General features: G+C 32.7%; 1 protein-coding gene across 5 annotated transcripts; it reads right to left on the bottom strand.

Annotated features, from left to right (window-relative positions):
* Positions 1 to 9,096: 9,096 nt before the first annotated feature.
* Positions 9,097 to 26,134, bottom strand: LOC134699951 (uncharacterized). 5 transcript variants are annotated; one of them, XM_063561351.1, is made up of 5 exons: positions 25,896 to 26,134; positions 20,225 to 20,310; positions 16,983 to 17,180; positions 11,498 to 11,734; positions 9,097 to 9,732 (listed from the first exon to the last, which is right to left on the bottom strand). In XM_063561351.1, exons 1-5 carry the CDS (start codon positions 25,949 to 25,951, stop codon positions 9,164 to 9,166), a joined length of 1,146 nt encoding a protein of 381 aa, XP_063417421.1. In that variant the 5' UTR covers positions 25,952 to 26,134; the 3' UTR covers positions 9,097 to 9,163. The 5 variants fall into 5 exon arrangements, with proteins under 5 accessions (XP_063417421.1, XP_063417423.1, XP_063417425.1 ...); XM_063561353.1 differs by lacking the exon at positions 25,896 to 26,134 and adding an exon at positions 25,759 to 25,827 and having other exon boundaries at positions 9,098 to 9,732; XM_063561355.1 differs by lacking the exon at positions 25,896 to 26,134 and adding an exon at positions 25,773 to 25,811 and having other exon boundaries at positions 9,098 to 9,732.
* Between the last annotated feature and the right edge of the window lie 1,249 nt (positions 26,135 to 27,383).

Genomic DNA, 27,383 nt, shown 5'->3' with positions numbered 1-27,383 from the left:
ATTTTTAAACTAGATACCCCAATGATGATTGTGGCCAAGTTTGGTTAAATTTGGCCCAGTAGTTTCAGAGGAGAAGATTTTTGTAAAAGTTAACGCAGGACGACGATGACGGACGACGACGACGGACGCCGGACGCAAAGTGATGAGAAAAGCTCACTTGGCCCTTCGGGCCAGGTGAGCTAAAAAGGGTGTGGGATTTTATCGAAACAATAGTAAGCTAAGCTAACTTAAAAGATTATAAGAGAAAAAATCTTGTCTGTAGTAGCAAAATTTCACAAATTTAAAGTTGTTTATAAAAAAATATCTCATGAATGATGGTTAATTACGTTTTTTGGGCAATCAGTTATACCGCATGGTTCTAATAGGCTATTACCATAGGAAAACACCAGAGATATCCCAAAATAAAATAGGTGCTCCTATCATTGGAGGAACATTGCACAGTTGTGTACACACACATGGTGGCACGGAACACGATCGGAAATCCATTTGACGATATCTAAACGTTTCGAAATGAAGTGAAAAATATCGTGCGCCATGTGGGCGCTTACAAATTTGTCACTCTATGCGCCATTTCTGGTCAATGTGCGCAATAGGCACAGGATGTACGTCCTAATTCCCGATCACTGGGTCAGACCCACTGACCCACCTGAAAGGGGGTCCACTCCAGTCATGTGTCAGTGATTCCCTTTATAATCAACCAAATATTTCCAACAAAAGGGGGGGCAACCAAATTCTCCCCACAAAAGCCCCCCCCCCCCCTTTTCCCCCCACCTCTGGGTCCGCTTACATGTCACCATTAAGGGGAGACACTCTGACATATAGATCAGCTGTTTGAAAGAACTACATATTACAGGCACTTGTTTCTGTCAATGGGGGTTTACTATCCACACTCGTACGAAAGTGGATAGAAACCCCCATTGACAGAAACAAGTGGCGAAGTGCCTGTGCTAAATATGACATTGACAACCTGAGATTTGCTGGCCGTCTGTGGCCGGTTTGGGACAAAAATTTTCAAAATGCACGTCTCATTTTAACAATATAATAACATACTTCCTTGTGTAGTCACAAAATCTTGAATACATCTTGTTGTATGTTTGACCAAAACCGTCTGGTATTGTCATTTCTGTCACAAGCCGTCAATCGTAACTGGAGAAATATTTTGACATGAGGCGGGAAACTAATGCACATAATATACAAGCCGTTTCAGGAATTGTTTCCGGAAATTTTTATCACAAGCAACAGATGGCGTACGCCGCCCTTTGATAAAAACATTTCTCATGTTTCTCACGATTTATATGATATTTTAACATAAAATCGTTAAAAATGTCTCTTCGTAACTAAGTCTTGAAATGAATGCTCTATAGTCTAATATGTTTTAAACAACTGATCTTCAAAAATAACAATACATGTAATGCTTCATAGAATATATTCTTCATTTACAAATCGTAATAATTACATTAGATGTATTTTTCATTATAACAATTTATTTTGATTTGGCTAACTGCACATCACGTGTTATTCCGTAAGCAGTAATATCACTCAATAAAACTTTTCATTCATGATAGCACGTGGTCCCACAATAAAGTGCACAGGTGAATAAAATACAAAATTTATAATATTCGTGTTTTCATGATCATAGCTAAAAAAATGTAATTATAAGTATTGAATTCTTCTTTTTGTAACTTTATAGGGTTGTAAAAGCGTTGACCGTGCGCACTTTTTTAGTATGAAGCGCTTCCGCGCTTCATACAAAATGTACTTCGGTCAACGCTTTTACACCCCAATAAATTTACAAAAAGAAGCATTCAATTCTTAAATGTAATAATATTCAAAATATTTTATTGTTCAAATATCAAATGTACATTTAAACAAAGGGATTGGACAAAAGGCAGTGCCTATACAAATCCTCAGTTTCCCATACAAGATGGATTGAATAACCGTGATGCATGATAGTATATAATTTTCTGATAAGTTAATAGATCATACGTTGTTGCAGTGAGTCAGGGGATGCAATTCCCCCACTTCTTGAAGTATTTTATTGTGTATACATATATAAATAACTATGTTAACATAGTCAAAGCAAGACCTACTGAAGGTGGTGTCGAATTTTATACCACATTAATAAGTGTTGGTTAGGAATCAAGTAGATCATTAAGTGATTTTTTACTCAAATTCACAAACTCACAAACAAAGTTGTTCTATTTATATGAATAACAAGAATTGATTGGCCCTTTTTTGCAATACATAAATAATTTAGTGTACCATCTTATTACAAGACTATTAATTTCTTGATTTTTGAAAATATAATTACTAATACATGTAATAATATGACCATATCTGACAAGTCTTCTTGAAAGTATGAATTTTGTGCCTGACATCTGACCAGGCAAATGAAAATGTAGCCTGACCAAAACATTATTTGCAGAAATGAAGATTACATAGAAAAAATGAAGAAAAAAAAATGTTTGACATTTATTCGCGAATTGGCAATACTTTATACAAATAAGTTCTGAAGCCGTGGTATGGTTCACAGCGAGACACTGTCTCTCCACTAGAGACCAAAATGACCAACTGGGATTGCTTTAACACTGTTTTATAGTAATCTCAGATATGACGCAGAAGTTATAGAAACTATAGGTCACAGCCGTAAGGCTTTCAATGATAAGCATAAAAAACAAAATGCTGCAAAGGGTAAGGTACAGTAAATGAGCTATGTCACAGATTTTGGTAACATTTTGCATACAATTTTGGCTGGTTGGACTATAACTGAAAGTAGAAAACGTAATGCATTTGTCTGTTTAATTTTCTTAAATATTACTGAGGTGATCCTTTTCAAAAGAAACCTGCACATTTGTAAAGAAACCACATTAAATAGCAAAACTTTCTTCAATTTGTATAAAATCAACCAAATCGCTTATCGCCAATATATAGATTTTTCTTAAAATTTTTATATTGATGATACATATATTTCCGTTTTAATGATGTAAAATAAAAACACAGTTCAAAGTTTAAGTTTAAGTTTCAATTTCTATTTCCGTCCTCCTACATTTGTCCATGATAAAATGTTTCCGTTTTTCCAGGAATAAGCTCTTTTCTCATGAATCGATGTCAAACAAATTTTGATAAATAAAAATTTTTCTTGACAATCATGTCAATATACCAGGTTTTGACAGGGTTTAGACATTGTCTGATCTATAAACTTGAAACTTTTTTTACGCCTTCCCCGATAGGAGAGACTTCATCAAAATAATTCACTTTTTTCCTGTGTGTATAAATTGATGTGAAATACTTTGAACATATACTAATAAGTAATGAATAATTGTCTTTATGAATACATAAATGTTTTTTTACTTGGTCTTAGTTTATTAGTTTTTGTAATATTTAATTTTCAAATTGGAAATTCTAACAATCGCATCAATCAAATCTTCCAATCGTCCTTTCGATCATTATGATTGTGTATTTAAAAAATCATCATAATTTTTATTTCATTTATATAAGGTTTAGAAATCAGTTTATGCAGATCCTTCTTATGTTTAGTCTTTCTTCAGAAACGTTTGAAAATAGCGCATTTTTATATAAACATCAAATTTGCTCACGGTTTGAAAAGTCCTTTTAATTATCTTTCTTTAAAGTTAAAAAAAAGTCTTAACCTAGTGAATGAAATTGATCATACAATTAATCATATTTACCTTTCTGAGCAGTACGTTAGAACAACGCCTTGTTGCCTTAAAAGGCTTCAGCTCGATTAGTAATGAACACAGGAAGAGAAAATATGTAGTGAAAACGAGACAAAAATAAAAGCACTGACGTACTGTTAACTCGGAATACCTAAAATATCTTTGTTGATTCCTTGGCCTGCGCTTGCCACACTTCAAGCACAAATAATTGTACGCGACTTTATAACTATATTAAGGAGAGGAGGGTCAATATAGGTTTTCATTGTTTAAATTTATGATTTTTGTAATTTTAAGAAGTGTTGTATGTAGGGCTAGTGAGATCATAAAATACCATAAAAAAAAACATAAACATTTGTTTTTGTTGCAACAAATGCAATTTTGTTGTTTATTGTTAGAATTATATATGGAATTATAATTCAAAAATTCTATGACATTAAGAATAATTTATAAGAGTCGTTTAAACTCATTCTCTATTTAAAGAACCTCTGCACACATAAACTCATGCTTACAAACAAAGTCGTGTTTATTTAAAAAAAAAAAGAAAGAAAAGAAGAACTTATTCGAAATAGACATAACCGTACAATCAAAATATAAAACATGATGAGATCTTATAGACAGACAGTTAACAATAGCTAAATATTGCACACTTATGTAATTTCAAATAAGATAAAATTACCACTGGAAGACAACGAAACAACATAAATCTGTGAACAAGGGGAAATAAACTGACCAGGAAAAAAGAAAGTAAGAATGCGAGTTGACACTTCATCGTCAGTGAAATGGTTTTAAAAATCTTGCCCTCGAAAATACAGGCACTTGTCTCCAAAAAAAAATTTCCTGTATACCTTAATATAACACAAGGTACTTAACTATTTTTTTTTGAAAAATGACACCCAGTCCCGAAATCCCGTTATTTTTTTATTTCTCGGTTGTCAAACCTACTTAAACTTAATATGCTGGAAATCTAAATTGATTTATTTACACAATGGTATATAACACGACTATCATTGTTGTCAGGATCATTAGTAGAAGGCCTCAGAAGTCGGTTAACGGGATGTTTTTTTACATTCGTCTCAGGCTTTGGCAACACCCAGTCCGCATGTAATTTTATACTGGTTTCTCATTGGTCAATCGTCTGGCTAAAAATAAACGTGGGAAATTTTGGTCAATTTATAACTCTACATTGGTGTCGTTGTGTACACGTGTGTTTCATAACAAACTTATTTGGGTTTGTTTCACCTAATCTGTAAAGAATTTACAATAAAGATAATAATTCATAGTCAGAGGGAAGCTGACAGTTTTTATTTTAATATTTTTATAGTAATTCAATCACTGCGGGCTGGTTGTTGTCAAAGCTTGAGACGAATGTAGAAAAAACATCCCGTTGACCGACTTCTGAGGCCTGCTACTAATGATCCCGACAACAATGATAGTCGTGTTATATACCATTGTGTAAATAAATCAATTTAGATTTACGGCATATTAAGTTTAAGTAGGTTTGACGACCGAGAAATAAAAAAAAATAACTGGAATTCGGGACTGGGTGTCATTTATCAAAAAATTTAGTTCATACGCATGTTTTACCCCGCCACATTCTTTAAGTGTCTATCCCAAGTCAGGGGCCCGTAGTTCAGTGGTTGTCGTTGGTTCACGTTTACCATATATTTTTGTTCATAAAATGGTTATGTTAAAATTTAGACCGTTAGTTTTCTCAATTGATTCATATTTTTCACTGTAGGGGCCTTTTATAGCCGACTATATGGTATCGGGTTTTCTCATTGTTGAAGGCCATACGGTTGCCTTTAAATTGCTTACATAATCATTCACTTTATTTGAACTTTGGCAGATAGTTGTCGTAACGGCAATCATACCACATCTTATTTGTAAAAAGTTATTTTTAATTAACTCATTTGTAAAATAAAATCACTATTTGGATTAGTCGAAGTTCAAATATATATATTTATACATTTAAAAGCAAGTTAGTGTGGATATGGAGAAAAGGTTTCGGCAGAAAGCAAATAGTCCTTGTAAATCTTAATGACAAATGTTTCAAATTTAAGTTCACTTTGTTCATGTTAATTATATTTCAAAAATTACATTCAGTAAATTAATTACAATTTTGAAAATTTAGAATTTGTTCAAGAAAATCTTTGCCGTCAATTTTTGATTTCGTCATTTATAAATTATTTATGATGAGTCCATGTGATTTCAGTCAGATTCACTGTCCTTGAAAGTTACGTAAATGTATCATGTGTGTTACGCATAAATATTGTATAATTAATGACAGCGTATACAACAAATGGAAGTTTTTAACGACCTTGACTGGCTATACAGCCCTTGCACGGTCGGTAAAACAGCGAATAGACCACTTTCTAGTTCATCCGTCACCGGAAAAAACTCGTCAATTATACGCGCCTTTATCACCGTCATTTGTGCGTTTAGGGGCGTCGTCACTTCCGTTCCTATGTTGAGCGAGTGGTTGGAAAACTAATATGAGGCAGGCATAACCTGTGAATGGGGACGAAGTCTGTATGTATTATTTTCTTAATTCAATCATGTTGATAAAAGAAACCGAAATACCGTACGTTACGTTCCCGATTTTGGTTCTGTTGTTAGGGAATTAGCTGTGACGTTCTTTAAGTTATGACGTCATATTCGATGTAAACAAAAGAAACGCTTTCATCAGGAAACGTAACGTTTTTTTCATATCAAACAATTATTAAAATTGAATTTGTATTGAGATCCAATCTTATGTTTTACTAGACTGGTAAATATAAAAAAAAAATCAAAGTCTCATGCAAACAAGACAGATTTCTGCGCAAATGCGGGAAAACCGGAACAGGAACTAGATCTGAAAAAAAAACGTTAACGATTTTGAGTTCATTAGTACAATGAAAAATTCGGGAAATTTTCCCAGATTTTTTTTTTTTTTTTTTATTGATTTTTCTACCGTAATTGGGGACTTCGTCCCCATATAATTCTATATTGTACGAATTATTTGGCAAATTGAATTCTCAAAATTAACAATCAGCCTTGCTGTCATTAGGGAATTGTCATTAAGTACCTACAGAACAACCATTATTTCTAGTTTATCCTGCACAATGACGATCACTAAGACGCTTGATGAACGTAAATAGTGCAGGGATACAGGTGACCCCCTCTATCTGGCAAATGACGTCATAAAGGCGCGTCTAATTGACGAGTTTTTTCCGGTGACGGATGAACTCGAAAGTGGTCTATTGATGCATAGTTAACAAATAGAGTTGTCTCTCTTTGAATATAGTTTGGATGAGGCAAATGCTACCGGAATGTTGTTTCATTTGCACTTTTTTTATGTTCGCCCGGACAACAAATCAGACAAAACTTTTATGTAATATAAAGCCACCAGATTGAGAAGATATTGAATGCATGGTATTTATAAGTTAGAAGAAAAAATTGTCTTGCCAAATACAACTTTGAAGCACAGTCCTTGGTGAATAGACCCCTTTTTCTATATATTATTATTTTTATATTTATTGATTTATTTTTTTGGTGAATATTCTTTCATATTTTAAATTATTTTAATTTTTTTTTTTGTGATCATGTTCTTGCTCTTATGATTTACAATTTTTTTTTCCATTCACGATGAACATGACAACCGGTGAATAACTGACATTTACTTGATTCTGAAGTCTTCATTATAAATGAACAGTTATTGTATGTTGTTGATTTTTTTTATATATAAACTGACATTATGTATTAACTAACAGACATATTTCTCTGGAATTAGTGATTCCTTTAAATATTTTTAATTCCCTCCTTGTGAAAACTTACTATGACGTTTGTTTATGTAATATATACGTGTTTCTCGGTTCTCGTTCTGTTTTTATGGATTAGACCGTTGGTTTTCCCGTTTGAATGGTTTTACACTAGTAATTTTGGGGCCCTTTATAGCTTGTTGTTCGGTGTGAGCCAAGGCTCCGTGTTGAAGGCCGTACTTTAACCTATAATGGTTTACTTTTTAAATTGTTATTTGGATGGAGAGTTGTCTCATTGGCACTCACACCACATCTTCCTATATCTATGAATTTAAAATAGCGAGAATAAAACTTGAGAACCACAACACATATATTATTTTCTGTGAACTATGATATATAGATGCATATTTGATTTGTTTGGTGCAGGGTCAATGAACATAGTCGTAGGGGAACATGTCAACGGTTATAAATGAGGGTTTGAATGCTTTTAATGGGATTATCAAATATTTATTTTTTAATCATTGTCGCCCATAATTTGATTTTCCTTTATTTTATAATTTAGCACCATTTAAATCCATATTCTTAAAATTTAAATTAATTTCAGGGCCGATTTTTTTCTGTTTTCTTAAAACCACACCCAGGCCCTCATATACTAGAAATTATTCTGACACAAAATTAAATAATTTACCTAATTCAATGGTATACTGATTCGATCGGGTGACTCGTGAGTTGGATCATCATCTATTCGTCTCACTGTTTTCGCTTGCAATGGGGTAGGACTAAATAAATCTGCTGGTCGATTTCCTTTTACTCTGACAAACTTGAATAACAGTAAACTACCGTAAAGGGTTTTTTCCAAGAAGAGGAGAGACAATTAATTCAAATGTTCCCATAAGTCTTGAATAATTCGTAAAGGGTATGAATCCATTACCGCGCCAACAAGACATAACAAGTTGCTATATTATCATTGTTTAGTAGCCATTTTGCTGAAATAATCATTTGAAAGAAAATACAGTCAAGGAAATTTTTGTTTTTTGTATTGTTTTTTAACCAAGGCAACTGCCGCCTCGGTTGCCTCAACGTAAACTACACCCCTGTTAACTTTATTTTTGAAAGCAATATTCGTATTGGAGAGAGTAACATTCAGCTATCTATATATACTTTCACACATTGCTTAGAGGTTATATGAGGGGAGGACAGGGGTAAGGGAGACAGGGAGAAAGGGGGTAGGAGAAAGGAGAAAGGATAGGAAGGCTGGGAGAAAGGAGAAAAAGTTGGGAGAAAAAAATAAAATATGAAAAAATAAAATATCTCTCTTTTTTCTGGTAAATTAAAAATAATAAAATAAGGAGAAGGGTAGAAGAAAGGAGAAGAGGGATGGGAGAAGGGAGAAGGGTACCCCCCTCTCCTCCCCCTCTTATATGTCTTCCTAGTGTTATCCTTTCATATTAAATAATAAAAACTGACAAGAGGCCAGGGTTGAAGATGTTGTTCTCGGGGTAACGATTGCTCTATCACTATATCAGTCATATGTTACATATGAAATGCTGTATCTGTATATTAGGCAAATTTGTTGAGGAATGAACCAAAATTAGAAAAAAGCTGTAGAACCATGCTATACAGATGCTCGAGCGATTTTATATGGTCTCTTTGAAAATTCACAAGGGAAGGGATATGAATCAATTTTGGGTTGGTACATTTTATTATTTAATAATATATGGACGGACTAATGACATAAAATTAAAAAAATTACAATACAAAATCGTTAATATATTCATCAAGCATGAAGTCGATGTCTTTGAGAGCTTCCACAGCAAGCGGAAGTACGCACACAAGTCCACGGAATAATGATTGCTCCCGAGGAAGTATCTTTCTTGCCCAGACGGGATGAATTACAATTTTGAGCGGAGCTTCCGGTTTCATTAATTCTTGTCCAATGTTAATTTTCTTGCGTATGTCTCTTTTTATTTGTTTTTGTTTTTCGCTTTCACAAATGGAATGAACTTGTAGCAATGGTACATATAATTGTGTAAACGCTTCTGTGAACGTGGTTCGTAACTTCCCTAACATGTCTATGAACTGGTCAATAATTTTAGTGTTTTTGACACGTGATGTTCCTTTGGCCATTTTGTAATTTGTTTCGAACTCTCGTATAGTTTTTAATTCGAGTACACCTTGTGGTAGTATCTGTTTCATGGTAAGAGCAAATTCTCCTAACGATAATTCTATGTCTTCTTCAGTATCCTTCAGGGATTGCACATTATTGGTGAAACTTTTTTGTTGTTCTGTCAATCTAAGCACCATTTTCTTGTCTACTTCTGGAAATTCAAAAGTACAGATTTATATGCATGTTTTGATATTGTTTCTTAAAATATTAATTCAACTATGTACGCTAAATCTTGCTGACAAAAGGAATAAATGAATTTGGATTGTTCACACGAAAAGTATACACGGCCTAACTAACATACGCATCAAATCGTATATGATAGTATCCCTTCACAACAAAATAATCATTTATCTTGACCCTTTAGGTGATACCTAACACTACAGGGAGATAACTCTGTAAAATCAGCAGAATGTTTTAATGACGTTGTGTTCATAAGGGAAAATAAAGCTTCTCAATGATCAAAATAAGTGTTTGTCAAGCTGCTATATAACCAGTGTAATTTTTCTGATGAAACAGTTGGTTCAAATTGTTTGAATTTTTTATATTTTTGTCAAAGGGTCAAAGTTAATACTTTGTCAAAATTTTAAGAAAATTAAACGAGCCAAATAAATTTTAGTCAAAGTGTTGGGTACCACCTTAATTTGTCCAGTGTGACCTTGTGGTTATTTTTTGTATGTTTTTCGCTACTGGAATACAATTACAATACAATTGTACCAACTTTAGTCAAAATAGGAATAGTTCTACAATATGGAACGATCCGTCAAGCAATGTGTTTCAAATTAATAAAAACAAGGACTATTTATCGTTCCAATGGAGGGACCGTGATTAGGGTCTCATTGGGGTCTAAGCGTGACGCGGGATTGCCGATTTTTTGTAAGCGTGACACGTGAAAGTCAAATTATTGTGCCGTGAAAACGGGAAATGAAGTCTAGCGGGACACGGGAAATTACAAAAAATGAGAATTGCTTACGTACATAGTGTAAGCGGGATACGGGAATTTGACAATACAGTAAGCAGGATCCGGGAATCTGACAATACAGTAAGCAGGATCCGGGATAAGAACCCCCCAATGAGACCCCCCTTGATGGGCAACATGAAAGGGACATTATAATACGATTGAAGTTATTTATACAGTGCAATAATAATCTTTTGCAATAACAATAACTCTTTTTCATGGGGAACGTATGAACTATTTATCATCTGTTTTAATTTATTATCAAACGGATCTTTAAAACGTACAATAACCATAACTCTTGGTCATAGGGAACGTATAAACTATTTATCATCTGTTTTAATATATTATCAAACGGATCTTTAAAACGTATAATAACCATAACTCTTGACATGGGGAACGTATAAACTATTTATCCTCTGTTTTAATATATTATCAAACGGATCTTTAAAACGTACAATAACCATAACTCTTGACATGGGGAACGTATGAACTATTTATCCTCTGTTTTAATATATTATCAAACGGATCTTTAAAACGTACAATAACCATAACTCTTGACATGGGGAACGTATGAACTATTTATCATCTGTTTTAATATATTATCAAACGGATCTTTAAAACGTACAATAACCACAACTCTTGGCATGGGAAATTCAAGAATTATGTATCATCTGTAATAATATATTTTTCAACGGAATCTTTAATCGTGGTATTCCATATCCCTACCACGACAATGGGTCAAAATTAGATAATTATCTCTAGTTTTTATTTCCCTTCCACGACAATAGGTCAAAGTAAGATAATTATCTCTAGTTTTTATTTCCCTTCCACGACAATAGGTCAAAGTAAGATAATTATCTCTAGTTTTTATTTCCCTTCCACGACAATAGGTCAAAGTAAGATAATTACCTCTAGTTTTTTATATCCCTTCCACGACAATAGGTCAAAGTAAGATAATTACCTCTAGTTTTTATTTCCAGTCTTTTCATTTTTCTACTCAACAGTTCGTTTGTACAGTTGTTGTATTCGGATTCCAAGATTTTAGATCGGAGTACTATCTTGGTTGTTTTAAGCTTCTTTAATACAGTGCTATTGACGATAACGTCCTGGAAAGTCAAACTCAGTTTTCCTCTCTGGTATAGATCCCACAGTGAGTCTAATGCTCCTGTGTCATCAAATCCTACAGCTAAAACTATCCCTGAAATTGTAAAAAAATGATAATAAAATGTTTGTTATTTTTCTGAGTGTAGTCTAATGAACCTACATCGTCAAATCCTTCAGCTATTCCTGAAATTGTAAGAAATTGATAATAAATTGTTTTTCAACTTGCTGATTGTAGATTTTAGTTTGCGTTTAAAAATACCATTGAAATTTTGATAATTAAATGTTTGTTAACTTGTTTTTAGAGATCTCAAAGTGAGTCTAATTACAGGGACGGATCCAGCCATTTTAAAAGAGGGTTTTCCAATTCAGGATAAAGGGGGGCTCCAACCACATGTCCCCATTCAAATGCATTGATCGTCCAAAAAGGGGAGGGGGGTCAAACCCCCGGACCCCCTGGATTCGCCACTGTGATGAACCTTTATCGTCAAATCCTACAGCTACAACTATTTCTGAAATTTTAAGAAATTGATAATAAATTGTTTTTCAACTTGCTGGTTGTAGATTTTAGTTTGCGTTTAAAAATACCATTGCAATTTTGTCCCATAAAAAGTCACGTGACTTCATGTTCTACGTGTTACCACTCATTATAACATGTTTTTATTCGTCATTGATCGACAGATTTTGTAGCAAACCATGTCACACATAGCCGAAGCTAGATCGCCTGTCTAACATTTACGCAGGAGAATGAAAATTCTGTCAAACTTATAAGGCACTAGCAACTAGCAACGATTGCCAGCCAAAAAAACAATAAACAAGAATGTGTCCCTAGTGCCCATAACCCCCACCACCACCACCACCACCACCACCACCACGACCATCATAGTCTGCGTGAAAAGTAAAATCACAAAAATACTGAACTCCAAGGAAAAGTCAAAAAGGAAAGTCCCCCATCGAATGGCAAAATCAAAAGTTCAAACACATCAAACAAATGGATAACAACTGTGATATTCCTGACTTGGTACAGGCATTTTCTTATGTAGAAAATGGTGGATTGAACCTGATTTTATAGCTAGCTAAAACTCTCACTTGTATGACAGTCGCATCAAATTCCATTATATTGCCACCGATGAGTAAACAAAACAAACAGACACCAAAGGTAAAAATGTGAAAAATAGGGGTACAGCAGTCAACATTGTGTTATCATCTTAATCACTATAAAAACAACAAATGATGAATTGTTTTTAAAAAGTGTTAAAACGGTAACAAGTCCCAAGCTGCATTATATCCTACGTATTTTTCTAATTTTCGTTTAAATGATTGAAGACAAACATTATCCACGTTAGCTGGTACAAGCAATCAAAACAAAAACAGGAAGTATTCTGAAGGTTATTTAACAATTATTTCTTAATAAGAATTATTCTAGTATTCTACAATTTCAACCAAATCTATTCTTTTGTTTTCAATCTCTGATAGATTATATAGATTTGACACTGTTTAATGGCGGTAAAATCGACAATTTAGCTCTGTTTATTTGGGTCTGTTTAATGGCGGTAAAATCGACAATTTAGCTCTGTTTATTTGGGTGTTATGTCACTAATGAAGTGATTTGATTCTAATTTTGATAATTATTTAGTTTTAATTGTCATCAGAAATCGAGGGAGGGCCTTTGAAAGGGTTATAAAAAGAAGAAATTATATTATTTTCCCATTTAATGTCTTCGATTGATGGCTGTTTTGCTAACGAATGTGTCTGTATTGACTTTCTATGAAGTGACTTTAATTAGCAGAACAAATATTGACCATGCATCATTAAATGTGATTGCACAGAATTCTAAAGGCTTTGTTTCACAGTTTCGACTCAATTCGCATAGACGTCATGGTTCTCGGTCAGAAAAGCAGGTCCTGTCATTTTAAAAAGATTTTCTAACCTCCGGAATACCATAAAATGTTTTCATAGTTAAAGAAAAAACGGAAAGGGGGGGGGGGGGCCGTTTCCGATCATGCAAGCGGATGCGAGCAGCTATAGTAATGTAGGTCTGCTTCTGATTTACGATCTTACAGTAAAAATAAGATATTGAAATGATGTCGCTCTTTTTATCGTAGAAGTAATGGCCACACGTTCATCGCTCAATCATTTTCCCATTGTCATTTTATAACAATATTGGTAAATACTTCTGACATTAAAAAAAAAAGAAAGATTGGTGCTCTTCAACTACATATCGTAGTTTATTTAGCACCTTTTTTGCATTTTTGATTCGAGTGTCATTGATGAGTCTTCTGTAGACGAAACAAATGTTAATCCTGATATCGGTGATCAAGTTTATTTGCATAATTCGTCACGTGGTCACCAAATCATTAGACGTTACTTCACTGTATTCGTTTAAGGACATTGTTTTTAATCTCATCATATTCTAATATTTAATTTTGGATGTAACGCGTCTTCTGATTGGCTGACGTCGTTTTGTTTATCAGCTTATAGACATAATTTTGTCAAGTGACCGAGACTTCATCAATGTTTTTTCATGATTTACTCCGGTTTAAAATGGAATTGAGAATTATATTATAAGAAGTTATTGTAATATGTTTTCTACCTATTCGAAAAAAACATTAAAAAAACAAGAATAATTCAGTCACTCCCAACAATCTATCTCTTTATAAGAAATTACTGTTATATGTTGTCTACCTATTCGATGTTTTTTTTTTAAAAACAAGAATAATTCAGTCACTCCCAACAATCTATCCCTTCTACTTGCGAGACATCACTGAAGAGTAGCAAAATATAACGACTGGATTATTCGGGTTAAAATCCACCATCATAAAACACATCAATAAAGACCATTCAAACAGTCCCTTTACTACCCTCAGTTTCCCAAGTATCATTCAAACAGTCCCTTTACTACCCTCAGTTTCCCAAGTATCATTCAAACCGTCCCTTTACTACCCTCAGTTTCCCAAGTATCATTCAAACCGTCCCTTTACTACCCTCAGTTTCCCAAGTATCATTCAAACCGTCCCTTAACTACCCTCAGTTTCCCAAGTATCATTCAAACAGTCCCTTTACTACCCTCAGTTTCCCAAGTATCCGTTTGTTGCCGTTATAATATGTTTTGATGGATCACTTTAGGGAGCTACCATTTGATTTTTATGGGGAGGCTAGGATGAAAAATTTTGTCCTGCATTTTTTTTTAGCTGTAATCTCTGTCCTGCATTTTTATTTTTCACTCTGTTCGGTCCTGCCTTTTTTTTTGTAGTTTATCCTGACTTTTTTTTACCTAACTTGTCGTCCTGAATTTTTTTTTTTTGCAAGTGTCCCATCCTGCCTTTTTTTTTTACTCAAAACTCCTGTCCTGCCTATTTTTTTCAAATTTCATCCTAGACCCCTCCCCCTAAAATCAAATGGTAGCTCCCTATTTGCGAGCCATCAAAAGAGAAATATAACGACTGGATTATTCGGGTTAAATCCACCATCAATAAAGACCAATCAAACAGTCCATTTACTTCCCTCAGTTTCCCAAGTATCCGTTTGTTGCCGTTATAATATGTTTTGATGGATCACTTTAATATCTGATAAAATCAGTTATATGTTGAATTCCATTTTATAATGGCGCTAATCGTGTCGATTTCACATAGATTTTTGACATTCTAGATAACATTGACAAATATGGTTCACACGAAATCTGATTTTATTTCTGATGGTTTTAGAGATATTTGTTTGTTCATGACAAAAGACCTAATTAAAAGTTAAATCGATTATATATTTTTTTCTACAGTTATAGAGTACTGTTCAATTAATTGCAGGTTGCATTTACAATTTGCACTTGCAAAAGCTTTTAACAACTACAAAACAGTTCAACGAGTACATTTTTTGAATTGTAACAGTAATATCTATACCACTAAAGAAAAGAAATACCTCTAAAACCATACACTGCCCTTCCTAAATTTTCCCTTTGAAACAATCTTTTTTCCAAAAGAAAACGTCAATTTTAGAGAAAATATATAAATTCGGAGTCCCATATCGATCCGTGTCTTATACGCTTTCGCACATGCTCAGTCGACGTAATGCCCTCGAAATTCAAGAAGCTCTTAAATAGTTTCCACACTTGTCCAATTGAACTGCGATTTCGCGGGAATCTTCAAGTTAACAAAAAAATAAAGCACTTATTTATTCATGAGATGAAAAAAATATATTTGTGTTTAATTTTTTTCTGGCTATAACGTCGATGTTATTGTATGTATGTATATACAGTTATTCTATCGCACTGCTATAGTCCCACTTGAAGGAATCTATTACAGCCGATTGCATTGAGTGTGTAGATAAAGATATTATCGTTGGAAAGCTTGCTTGCAAGCTGAACCGGGAGGTCATTATTATGTTAGGTAAACTTTTCTCCTTTAAGAGTAGACTATAGACATACAGATAATCAATCTGTCTGTCTGTAGGACTTGGATACTTCGAAAGGAGGGTAGTATACCTTACATAATGAGGACTTCAAGAAAGCTAACCAAAGAGCATACATTTACCTACACTCCCAATGCAATGGGCTTTAAAATAAAGTTTTACTTTCCTTCTGGTTGATGTATTGAATTTATATATTTACTTATTTTTCCTAAAATCATATTAAATAATTGGCCCTCTTGTGTATGTCAACAGTTGAAACTTATGTTGTTTAAATTAACCTTTTCCAACTCTCTCGCAACCATTTCTCTCCAGTAAATTCAAAGGCAATGTGGTGTTATGTCTATCTCAACAAATGAACTTATCGTGAATTTATAAATGGTTTGAGTCCGTAGCCATTTGTGGATTTGTCTCCATCAGGAACGCCGCCATGTGTAGGATTGGTATGCCTACGTACGCAATGATTGATTGAACGATGAATAGATATCCATACTGTAATATTAGCTGTCCGAGATGAAGGTTGTGGACATTTGGACAGTCACGGTAAAACGAGGGTATACTTGATAGGGACAGAAATTTAGCCAAATACGGACTTATCAAAGGACGTTGAACGGGTTCTTAATGTGTAAAGAGAGTGGCATTCTCTTTACGCGAGGCATTTGATTTATTGTCCCCATTCTGACCGAATGTGGCTGTGATTTGGACATTCCACACACCTAAAAATTATGGCGAGGTTTTACTGCCGGTCACAGGAAGACCAATGGTTACAATATTTCTATTCCCTAATTACTTTGATTTTGAGGGAGACTTATACGTCAAGAGCTACATTAAAAAAAGACCATTATCTTTTCGATCTTTATATATATATATGTCAATTATGAACAAGATACCTACATGTAGTACTAGTCTAAATGTGGCTTCTTAAAGTTTACAAAATGAATAATTACCCCTTGAAAAGCGTTCAATATAAGCTCCATGAAGAGCACCCTTCTTTTCCAGGTCTTCTCGGAGTTTGACGATGTCGGCCGACGATAAGTGGTCGAATAACTTGTCTGTCAAATCCATGTAATAAAATCTTTCAGATCCATAAGACTTGGGATTTTCTGCTTTGGCATCGTAAATGGTCATGTATATTCCGACTTCACCTGGAAAATAAAATTGAGAAAGAAATGGGAAATGAGTCAAAGACAACAACCCGACCAACGTGCAGATAACGTCTTAAGGCCACCAATGAGTCTTCAACGCAGCGAGAAAATCATGGCATATTCTTTGTTCTAAAGTAATCATGCCTTCTGTTTTAGTTAATTGGTTTTGAAAGTTTTGCTGTTAGCAGCATGTAAAGATGGTTTTTTTTTTGCATAGGTATGATGATAAAAAAAATATATAATTATTATATTAAACAACAATCAGTAACGAAATGTAAAAACCAAAGAAAGTCAATATGTTTTGGTAAATTTTTAAGTCGATTAGAAATAGAATGTGTCACTTTAAAATTTTATCAACCAGGATAAATCTATATTCATTTTGCCACAAAATAAATAGTATATACATCAAATATCGGGTTACAATATGACACATCTTAGAACATTAAAATAAAGTTAAAATTTAAAATGACTGACAATTTATTTGCTGAAAGATCTCAGTCAGATTTTTAAACTAGGCGATTGTATCGGTTTGAAAACCCCCAAATAAAAATGTTAATTAAGTTTATATTTTGATGTATTGCATTGTACTCTGTATATTACAAATTGACTTTTCTTTTGCCGCATCTTGTGTCAACTTGTTTTCTATTTAAATGTAATTTTTATTTAACGGTTTTTAAAGTAAGCAATTAACCTATAGATAACCCTTTGTAATTAGTAAAGATTGAAGAATAAGAAACCGACACACCCCTATACCTCGGAGTTTTAGATATATTTTTTAATGCAATAAATAATGTCAATATAAAAGGATAAAAGTTATGCCACTTTTGTAATTCTTTCAAAACACAAGGCTATACTTGTATCGGTTGATTAATTTGTTGTTACTTATTTAACGTCAAGTGGCAAATATGTCAAGTACATTTAGGAGGGTGTGGATTGGGTTTTACCAAAAAGAAAAGAATGGGCGAAAAATATAATTAATAGAGAATAATGAAACAACAAAATTATGAATAGAGAATAATGAACCAACAAATTAAAGAATAGAGAATAATGAATCAACAAAATAAAGAATAGAGAATAATGAACCAACAAAATAAAGAATAGAGAATAATGAATCAACAAAATAAAGAATAGAGAATAATGAATTAACAAAATAAAGAATAGAGAATAATGAACCAACAAAATAAATAAAAGAGAATAATGAATCATCAAAATAGAGAACAAAGAATAATGAATCAAAAAAATAGAGAATAGAGTATAATGAATCAACAAAATAAAGAATACAGTATAGTGAATCAACAAAATAAAGAATAACGAATCAACAGAATAATGAAAAGAGAATTATGAATAAAAAAATAATGAATAGAGAATAATGAATCAACAAAATAATGAATAGAGAATTGAACCAACAAAGTAAAAGAATAGAGTATTATGAATCAACAAAATAATGAATAGAGAATAGAGAATAATGAATCAACAAAATAAAGAATAGAGAATAATGAATCAACAAAATAAAGAATAGAGTATAATGAATCAACAAAATAAAGAATAACGAATAACGAATCAACAGAATAATATAAAGAGAATTATGAATCCAAAAAATAATGAATAGAGAATAATGAATCAACAAAATAATGAATAGAGAATTGAACCAACAGAGTAAATGAATAGAGTATAATGAATCAACAAAATAATGAATAGAGAATAATGAAAAGAGAATAATGAATCAACAAAATAATGAATAGAGAATTGAACCAACAAAGTAAATGAATAGAGAATACTGAGGTGTTCAGATATAAAGAATAGAGAAAACTGAGGTGTTAAGATATAAAGAATATAGAAACCTTCTTTTGTCGGAACGTACTAAAATGAATGCATTCCATTCATATCTTGGAAGTTAAATAGCGTAAACAACACCCAATTGACCCATAATTGTTGAATTGGTAAAATTTTTGAAGTTTATAAGCTTCATACTTATATTAAACATGGAAATTTAATCTCCCTTCGACATGCATGCACCTTTATAACAATTGCACTCTGAATATAAATATGTAAGTTGCATGTTAAAGATGTGTATCCAATTTGTAATTACATGTCACAGTAGATATATACCAAATCCTTTAAATTATATTATAGTAATGAAAAGCCTGTCAAATCCAACCGTTAACGGAATGAATAAACACTTTGATTTTATGTATAGATTCTTTATTGACTTTAAATGACCTATTACGGCAAAACAAGACTATTAAATTCATAAAAAAAAGTTTTAACAAATTTTAAAAACAAATGAAGCGGAAGGGTTAAAATACTTAAGTTACTAAAAATTTAAGAATACTTTTTTCTTAACCTTTTTAATAATGTTTAAGGAAAAATATTGGTTTAAAGACATACAAACCGCAGTCTTTGATCATGTATGGAGTCCTGTCAAAAACATGATACACTATATATACAATAAGTGTAAAGTTAACCAGTGCACAACACCCAGTTTAAAAAAGTAGCAATGAAAACTTAACAGTCCCAATAAAATAAAAAATAAAAAAAATTGAATAAGATCCTTGATTTTTGTCTTGATAAAAAAGAAATGCAAGACCGATGAAAAAAATAAGCAAATAAAAACATAAATAACCTGTGATGTCTCTGTGTTGTTGTGTGTTAACTATTAGGCTTAAAATGTTACGTAGTAAATTAAATGATAGACCAGACAATGACATACACTCCACTGAAAGGACGCCTTCGCCTTCGCCTCTGTGTTTATGAAAAAAGTAGATGTTGATAAACATCAATGAGACATCAGCCAAAATACGCCTTAAAAATTAAAAAAAAACCACACACTTTCCATATCGCGCAGATGCTGTTCCAGTATAATGAAAAAAGGCACCCGAACCAAAATAAAAGCCAACGCTTGGAGTGGGATATATCAAAAGTCTATGCATATATTAACCATATATATTTAGCTCCATACGGAAGGGCATGTGCCCCCCTTTTCCCACTTAAATCCGCATCTGCTTTCGCTGTGATAGCTTCTACTTAAATGAGATAATCGTTACCTTCCTTTCTGTTAAAGAACGGTAGAGATGCATCGTCTTCCTCTTTTTCCCAACTTTCCATCTTTTTCTCTGGTTTCTGTAACTTCCTAGAAAGACACGTATCCATTTTGTTTAACGGTCACTTAAGTCGATAACATAAAATATTGCCTTTTTTCTACACTGTAAAAATTCTTTAACGGTTACTAAAGTCAATAACATAAAATATTGCCTATTTTTTACACTGTAGAAATTCTCTGCCGGTCACTAAAGCCAATAACATAAACTATTGCCTCCTGTCTTCAGTGTAATAACGGCCACTTAAGTCAATAACATAAAATAGTGCCTCTCAGAGTCTACAAATTTATAATTCGTTAACACAACAAACGTTTATTAATCACTGTCTCGTTTCTCAGTCCTAAAATTAGTTCATTTAAATGTTCCTATACATGGAGGGTTGTGCATGGAACTTAATACGAATTGAAATCAAATATGGGGAATTATATATTGTAGGAAAACGCCTCTTTATCGGAATATAAATGGATTCACTTTCCCGTTTCGACATTTAATCAGCTGATTGTGAGATTTGAGTCTAAGATTAGTGTTGACTTTCAGTTCTATTTGTCGTCTATTGTTTCTTGTAGATTTTTTATAGTCTATTTGCGTTTAAAGGTTTTCTGTACTTGCAAGAAATTTAAATTTGAATATGCAATTCCTACTACTATATAAAAATAAATAAAGATGCGGTATGATTGGCAATGAGACAACTCTCCACAAGAGACCAACTGACACATAATTAACAACTATAGGTCACCGTATGGCCTTCAACAATGAAGAAAGCGCATACCGCATAGTCAGATACAAAAAATGAACGAAAAACAAATAGTATCTGATGTACAGTAGTTGTCCTTTGTTTATGTAATATATACGTGTTTCTCGTTTCTCGTTTTGTTTATAAAGATTAGGCCGTTGGTTTTCCCGTTTGAATGGTTTTACACTAGTCATTTTGGGGCCCTTTATAGCTTGATGTTCGGTGTGAGCCAAGGCTCCGTGTTGAAGGCCGTACTTTAACCTATAATGGTTTACTTTTTAAATTGTTATTTGGATGGAGAGTTGTCTCATTGGCACTCACACCACAGCTTCCTATATCTATGTAACACATAAACAAGCGACAACCACTGAATAAAAGGCTCGTTATTTGGGACAGGCACATATACAAAGAATGTGGCATGTATATGTGCATGCATATACGATTCTGTTTATTTATTCCCCTGAAGTATCGCTCTTTTTCTTACTTATATATGAGTCCGCTGTGGCAAATCCTTAAAATGAGTAGCTTCAGTTGTACTAACATATGACAATGGCTCTATATTCATATATTCACGGTATTCCATTATAATATGAACCGTGTTGAAGGCCGTACTTGACTTAAAACGATTTACATTATGACTTGGATAGAGAGTTGTTTTATTGGCAGTACTCATAGCACATCTTATTTCTACATAAATAGTTATCAAATTAAAGGTACCAGGCTTATAGTTTTTATACCCGAGATGCGCGTTTCGCCTACATAAGATTCATCAGTGACGCTCAGATCAAAATAGTTAAAAAGCCAAACCAAGAATAAAGTAAAAGAGCATTGAGGAACCAAAATTCCGAATGTTACATGCCAAATACAGTTAAAATAATATATGCCGTGGATAAGAAAATCCCTAGTATTTCGAATAATTTTTACTTTTGCAAACAGTTAATTTATAGTTAACTATACAAGAATAGATTGATTTCTTTAAATAATGAGCTGTAGAAAAATTGCTTCATAATAATTTTTCCATTTCCAATATTAACTATATTGAGCTATTACGTCTCAAAACAGATACAAATTGTTTCAAAAGAATCCGATCGTGAGTAGCAAACATCAATAATTCAGTGATAAAGAAATCAGCTTTGCAAAGTATTAAAAGAAAACAACTTAATATTTATCGAACTATATTTAAATACGTATATAAATATAAGACGTAAATAGGCTGAGATATATATCCATAAAGATCGATTTAAGATTAAGATCTATCATAGTTTAGTATCTGTCTATATTAAATGGATTTTAAAATTCTAAATACAGCGCGTTCAAAATTACCACTGAAAGTCCATTTTACTACTTTTCTCAAACCAGTCAGTAACAAGCACCTGCCAATGGATTTCGTACAAAAACAACTAGATAACTCGTTCAAAGGTCATGGCCGATCGAGAATAATATCCGTTTGCTTTTTACGTTACAGTTCATCAAATGACGAATCTTCAATGCCATTTTTAAGAGAGGTGTATATGACACATATGATATATTTTTTCTTATCAAATCTGCTCTAATATTCATTGATCGTTAATTGCTCGAAGTAAAATGTCAGCAGAGATAATGAAATTGTTATGTATCTGTTAAAAACCATTAGATATGCATATATAGATTATCATTTGTGTTGAAGTGAAATTCATTTATTTTACACATTTTTGAACTTTGTCCAATGTTTTAAATCAAAGTTGTCGGTATACTTTCACGTTTGAGAACAGGGTAGATGGAACAATATAGTTAGAAACAATAGAATTTGTCTTCTATGTAATAAAAAGGATATTGGTGACGAAATGCATTATATATTAGAATGTAAATACTTTGAAGAAAACAGGAAACATTGTATGTCAAATTATTATTTAAAAAATGCAAATATTGTCAAATACAATCAGATTATGTCTTCAAAAAACAAATCAGAATTGATTAAACTATGTAAATTCATAAAGATTATTAACACAGGTGTTTGTGCTCCTGGCTGAAATGGACTTCATATATTGTATTAGCAACTATTTTGTTTGTTCTGTCTTGTTGTAAATATTGTACATAATTCATTTGTCTTCTCTATACCTATGTAATATGGTTTATTGAGAATAAAGATATATATAGAAAGTTAATGATTCACAGAATCAAATCATAACAGTGACGTCTTTAAATTGACTTATTTCAAATATTTTAATTTTCCATTTAAAGTACTTTCGTCCTTTTACAAATGTATATATATTTCTGGTATCGTAAAATAACGAATTAAAAACACGTTTATCACTTACATAGTTGTACTCTTCGTTTAAAATCATTTTTTTATTCATAACTCCTAACATTATCGCTTACTTTTGTCAGTTCCCAAACTAAAATTTGTTTTGTTCATATATATCACAAGAAATTAAACATATAAAATACAATAAAACTGGATATGAAATCAAGAAAGTGAGAGCCGTGGTGTAGTGGTTAGTGCATCGGACTACTATCACAAAGGTTTTTGTTTCGATTCCCGTTCGGGATGAAAATTTCAGGAACTAAATTTTCGGTTCTCCCTTGACACCATTTGAGAGTATGGTCTTAAGGAAACGATGATAGTCCGTCGGAAGGGGACTATAAATGGCTGACCCGTGTTAAGAGAGAGCCATATCTCTTGTACGTTAAAGACACCCTTGTAGATTTCGAAAAAAAGTGTAGGCTAATGCCGCTACAAGGCAGCACTCGCACCCGCAAAGTGGAAAGGGATTAATATAAGTTGCAAAACTTGTTTCCAAATCTACTGTAAATAAATATGTTTAAACTAAGAAAGTGTCCGCCCATTTTTTTTGGAAAAAACCAATCTTCAAGTTGCATTTGGGAGCGAACCATGAACATAAAACAAAATAGCACATCATGTATCCCAGTTGATCTTCCCAGTTCAAACTTAATATATAATATAATTTGCCTCTCTTTAGTCTAAAAATTTGCATTGTTTTGGGTCTTTTTGTAAAGCTAACTTTGTGTTTCAACCCCACCCCCTTTTTTTTAGTCATTGGTGATTTTCTGTTTATTTCATATTTTAATACGTCAGACATAAGACTCATCAGTGACGCTCAGATAAAAATTGTTATAAAGTACAAAGTTGAATAGCATTGTGGACCCAAAATTTCAAAAAAGTTGTGCCAAATTATAGCTAAGGTAATCTATTCCAGGGATAAGAAAATTCTTTGTTTTTCGTAAAATTCATAGTTTTGTATATATACAATCTGAAGATTACACAAAAATAATCAGAGAGAATAGATGAACAAAAGTTGATTTGACACATACCTTTTTGGAAACCCGTATCAATAGTATTCACTAGTACCGTTATTACAATAATTTCCCACTTTACTATCGTACCATTGGAAATGATAATTATCTATATGTCTCACTTAAAATTAAATTAATTTATTAATTGCACTCGTAATGTATATAAAATACAATACATAGTTCACAAAATCTCACGATGAAACTGGGTGAAATTGAGCAAACTTAAGATTGAAAAGAAATAAAATGAAATGCAATATTTTCTGAATTTAGTTATTTGTATATCTATTTCATATTTTAAGCAATTATAGTTCGATGTATCATCAAATTTATAAATTTAGATTAAAATATAATGTATATATATATGTACAAACTTACTATCGATCTATAAATATAGTGGTGAATTAAGAATTTCCTCTCAACTACTTTACTAGATTTAAAACAACTTCAATATGATAGGGGATTTGCATCAACTTATTTTAAATATCAAATCTAAACCACGTGACCAACGGAACATCCTTTTAAAGACCAATAATTTTTCTCAATTAAATAAACAATTATCGTATTTGTTTATATATTTTACCCAACAAAGAATTCAGTTCATTAAACAAAGCTAAATTAAACATTACACCATCATAACCTTTAAAAGGAGTGTAAAATATCAGAATTTTGATCTTTTCTAATTGTTTTGGGAAGAAAATTAGTCATTAAATTGAATACATGTACTTGAACAACATTGCGTTATAGAACACAAAAGTCTGGTCTATTGTGAGAAGTACTGTTTCATGGGTGGTACAAATCTATCAATAGATAGGAAGTACATTTAATGTAATGGAGATTCATGATCATGAGCCTTACAGGTGTTGTGGATGAATAAGGTTCAACAAGCGGCGTAGGGGCCGAACCCAATCACTCCGGTCAGAACTACTATAAACATGATCAGTGTTAAGAATATACCCGTTATACGATCTTATACGCAATTTCTAGGTTATAAGATATATTCCGTCCTAACTTGATATCTAAATTATGAAATTTTTTGAAAAATATGAGAGGGGAATCGATATAATCTGTTTAAACTGCAAGATTGCGTTAGTATGAGCAAGGAAAAATGAAATAATAAGGATATAAGACATAAGACAAATTAAGTAAGATGCAGCTGAGGGTTCAACAAAAAGCGCTTCGGAACCGTGAAATTTATAAAGTGTTATTTTAATCTTTTAGGTGCATTTGACTGTTATGTATATATATAGCTAATATACCAACAACTGCCTCGGTTCGGAACCTTGATTTTCAAACATTCGGGTGTGGCGTTGCTGAGTGATGACGTTTCGGACGTTTCGGATGCATACAACTAATAAAGTGTTATTTTTTGTTATTATCGAGGTTTCGATGTACATATTCCATATTTATACAGAGGAAAGCGATGCTTCATTAAAATAAATATTTACTTACTTACTAGCTATAACTAACCACAACAGTCTCCTAGATCCACCAATGTATATTTAATTTAGGCCGGAAAATATATAAAATATGTAATTGATTTCTAATCTCTATAAAAAAAACACAATAGAATTTAATGAGTTATTGACTTACATAATACGTACTGTCTTCCGACCTGCTATTACACGTTGTCCCGCCTTTTTCAACATTGTTGTCAGATCTGTAAATCGTACAAATGTTCAAATGTTGGGGGGGAAAGCGAAAAACATAGATTTTTACTATGAACCTTTTCGTATGTTGTGAACGCACATATAAATTTGCACTGCATATAAGTAGAGTATATCAAAAGTGCAGAATCGAACTAGTGAGAGACAATAGCAGATTAACATAATTCTTTTTGTGTCGCATTATTACATTTCATTATAGTTTAATCCAATTTTGAAAGATTTGGAAGGATTACGAGGGATTAACGTGTTCAATTATTGACAATATATTGAAATCAGAATTATATCATTTTCTGATCCTATAATTAAAAGTCAATAAAATACTTTTGTATAGACCTGAAGACTACTTTTATGTAATCAAGTTGTTGTTAGCTACGATGTAAACTATCTAGTATGTGGAGTCTGTCCCGGTCTGCCGAGATGAGGAGTCCTTAATTTAAATTATTATCTATTATGTGGAGCCTTGTCCCGGGTCTGGATGTTTTATAATTATTGCTAAATTCTTCTCCTGATTATCTTTAGTTTTCTTTGCTTATAACTTATTGGAACTCCAATTATAGAACAGATGCAAAGGAAACTGGGGACATGTATCCAATTTTGAAAAAAATATGATTGAAAATAAAAAAATGAAATATATACGACGACACTTAGCTAACTAAATTCTAGACTATTATAAGATAAAATTGAGAATGTAAATAGGGAATGTGTTAAAGAGACAACAACCCAACCATATAGCAGACAACAACCGAAGGCCACCAATGAGTCTGCAATGCAGCGAGAAACTCCCGCACCATGAGGAGTCCTTCAGATGGCCCCTAAACAAATATGTTACCAGTTCAGTGATAATGGAAGTCATACTAAACTCCGAATTATATACATAAAACTAAAGTTAAAAATCATATATAGCACTTTTGTCGTATAACATGTGGTTGGATCCAGGGGGTCCGGAACCCCCCTTTTTTGGACGATCAATGCATTTGAATGGGGCCATGTAGTTGTAACTTCCTTTGTCCTTGGTTATGACCCCTCTTTTAAAAATGGTTGGATCGTCCCTGCCTATCACACACATCCACATAACTGAAGAAATTTGTGAGTAAACATATATATAGTATGGGCTTTACTCATTGTTAAAGACCTTACGGTGACATAAAGTTTTCAATTTCTGTGTCATTTGGTATCTTATGAAGAGATGTCTTATTGGCAATTCTAACATGACGTCCTTCAAACGCTTTGAGTACACACCCGTGGTAAAATATGAATATATTTCATGGGCTGTTCCCATTGTACCCCCACGTCATATGTTTTTTAATGAATGAGCGACTCGACGTCATAGAACAATGACGTCAGAATATAAGCAATTTACGGGAAAATACACGCTTGTGAAACGGAAAATCATCACAACAAGGAAACGTTAACA

This window comes from Mytilus trossulus, unplaced genomic scaffold (genome assembly GCF_036588685.1).
Source record: "Mytilus trossulus isolate FHL-02 unplaced genomic scaffold, PNRI_Mtr1.1.1.hap1 h1tg000103l__unscaffolded, whole genome shotgun sequence".
Taxonomy (NCBI): domain Eukaryota; kingdom Metazoa; phylum Mollusca; class Bivalvia; order Mytilida; family Mytilidae; genus Mytilus; species Mytilus trossulus.
This window is presented reverse-complemented; position numbering and strand designations above follow the sequence as displayed.

What these genes read in the sequence shown, in the direction of transcription:
- LOC134699951 (XM_063561351.1), bottom strand. Translation starts at nt 25,951, where the DNA reads ATGTTGAAAAAGGCGGGACAACGTGTAATAGCAGGTCGGAAGACAGTA. An exon ending in GTTCTTTAACAGAAAGGAAG is followed by an intron (nt 17,181 to 20,224) that starts GTAACGATTATC and finishes TTTATTTTCCAG; the next exon opens with GTGAAGTCGGAATATACATG. An exon ending in ACTGGAAATAAAAACTAGAG is followed by an intron (nt 9,733 to 11,497) that starts GTAATTATCTTA and finishes TTGAATTTCCAG; the next exon opens with AAGTAGACAAGAAAATGGTG.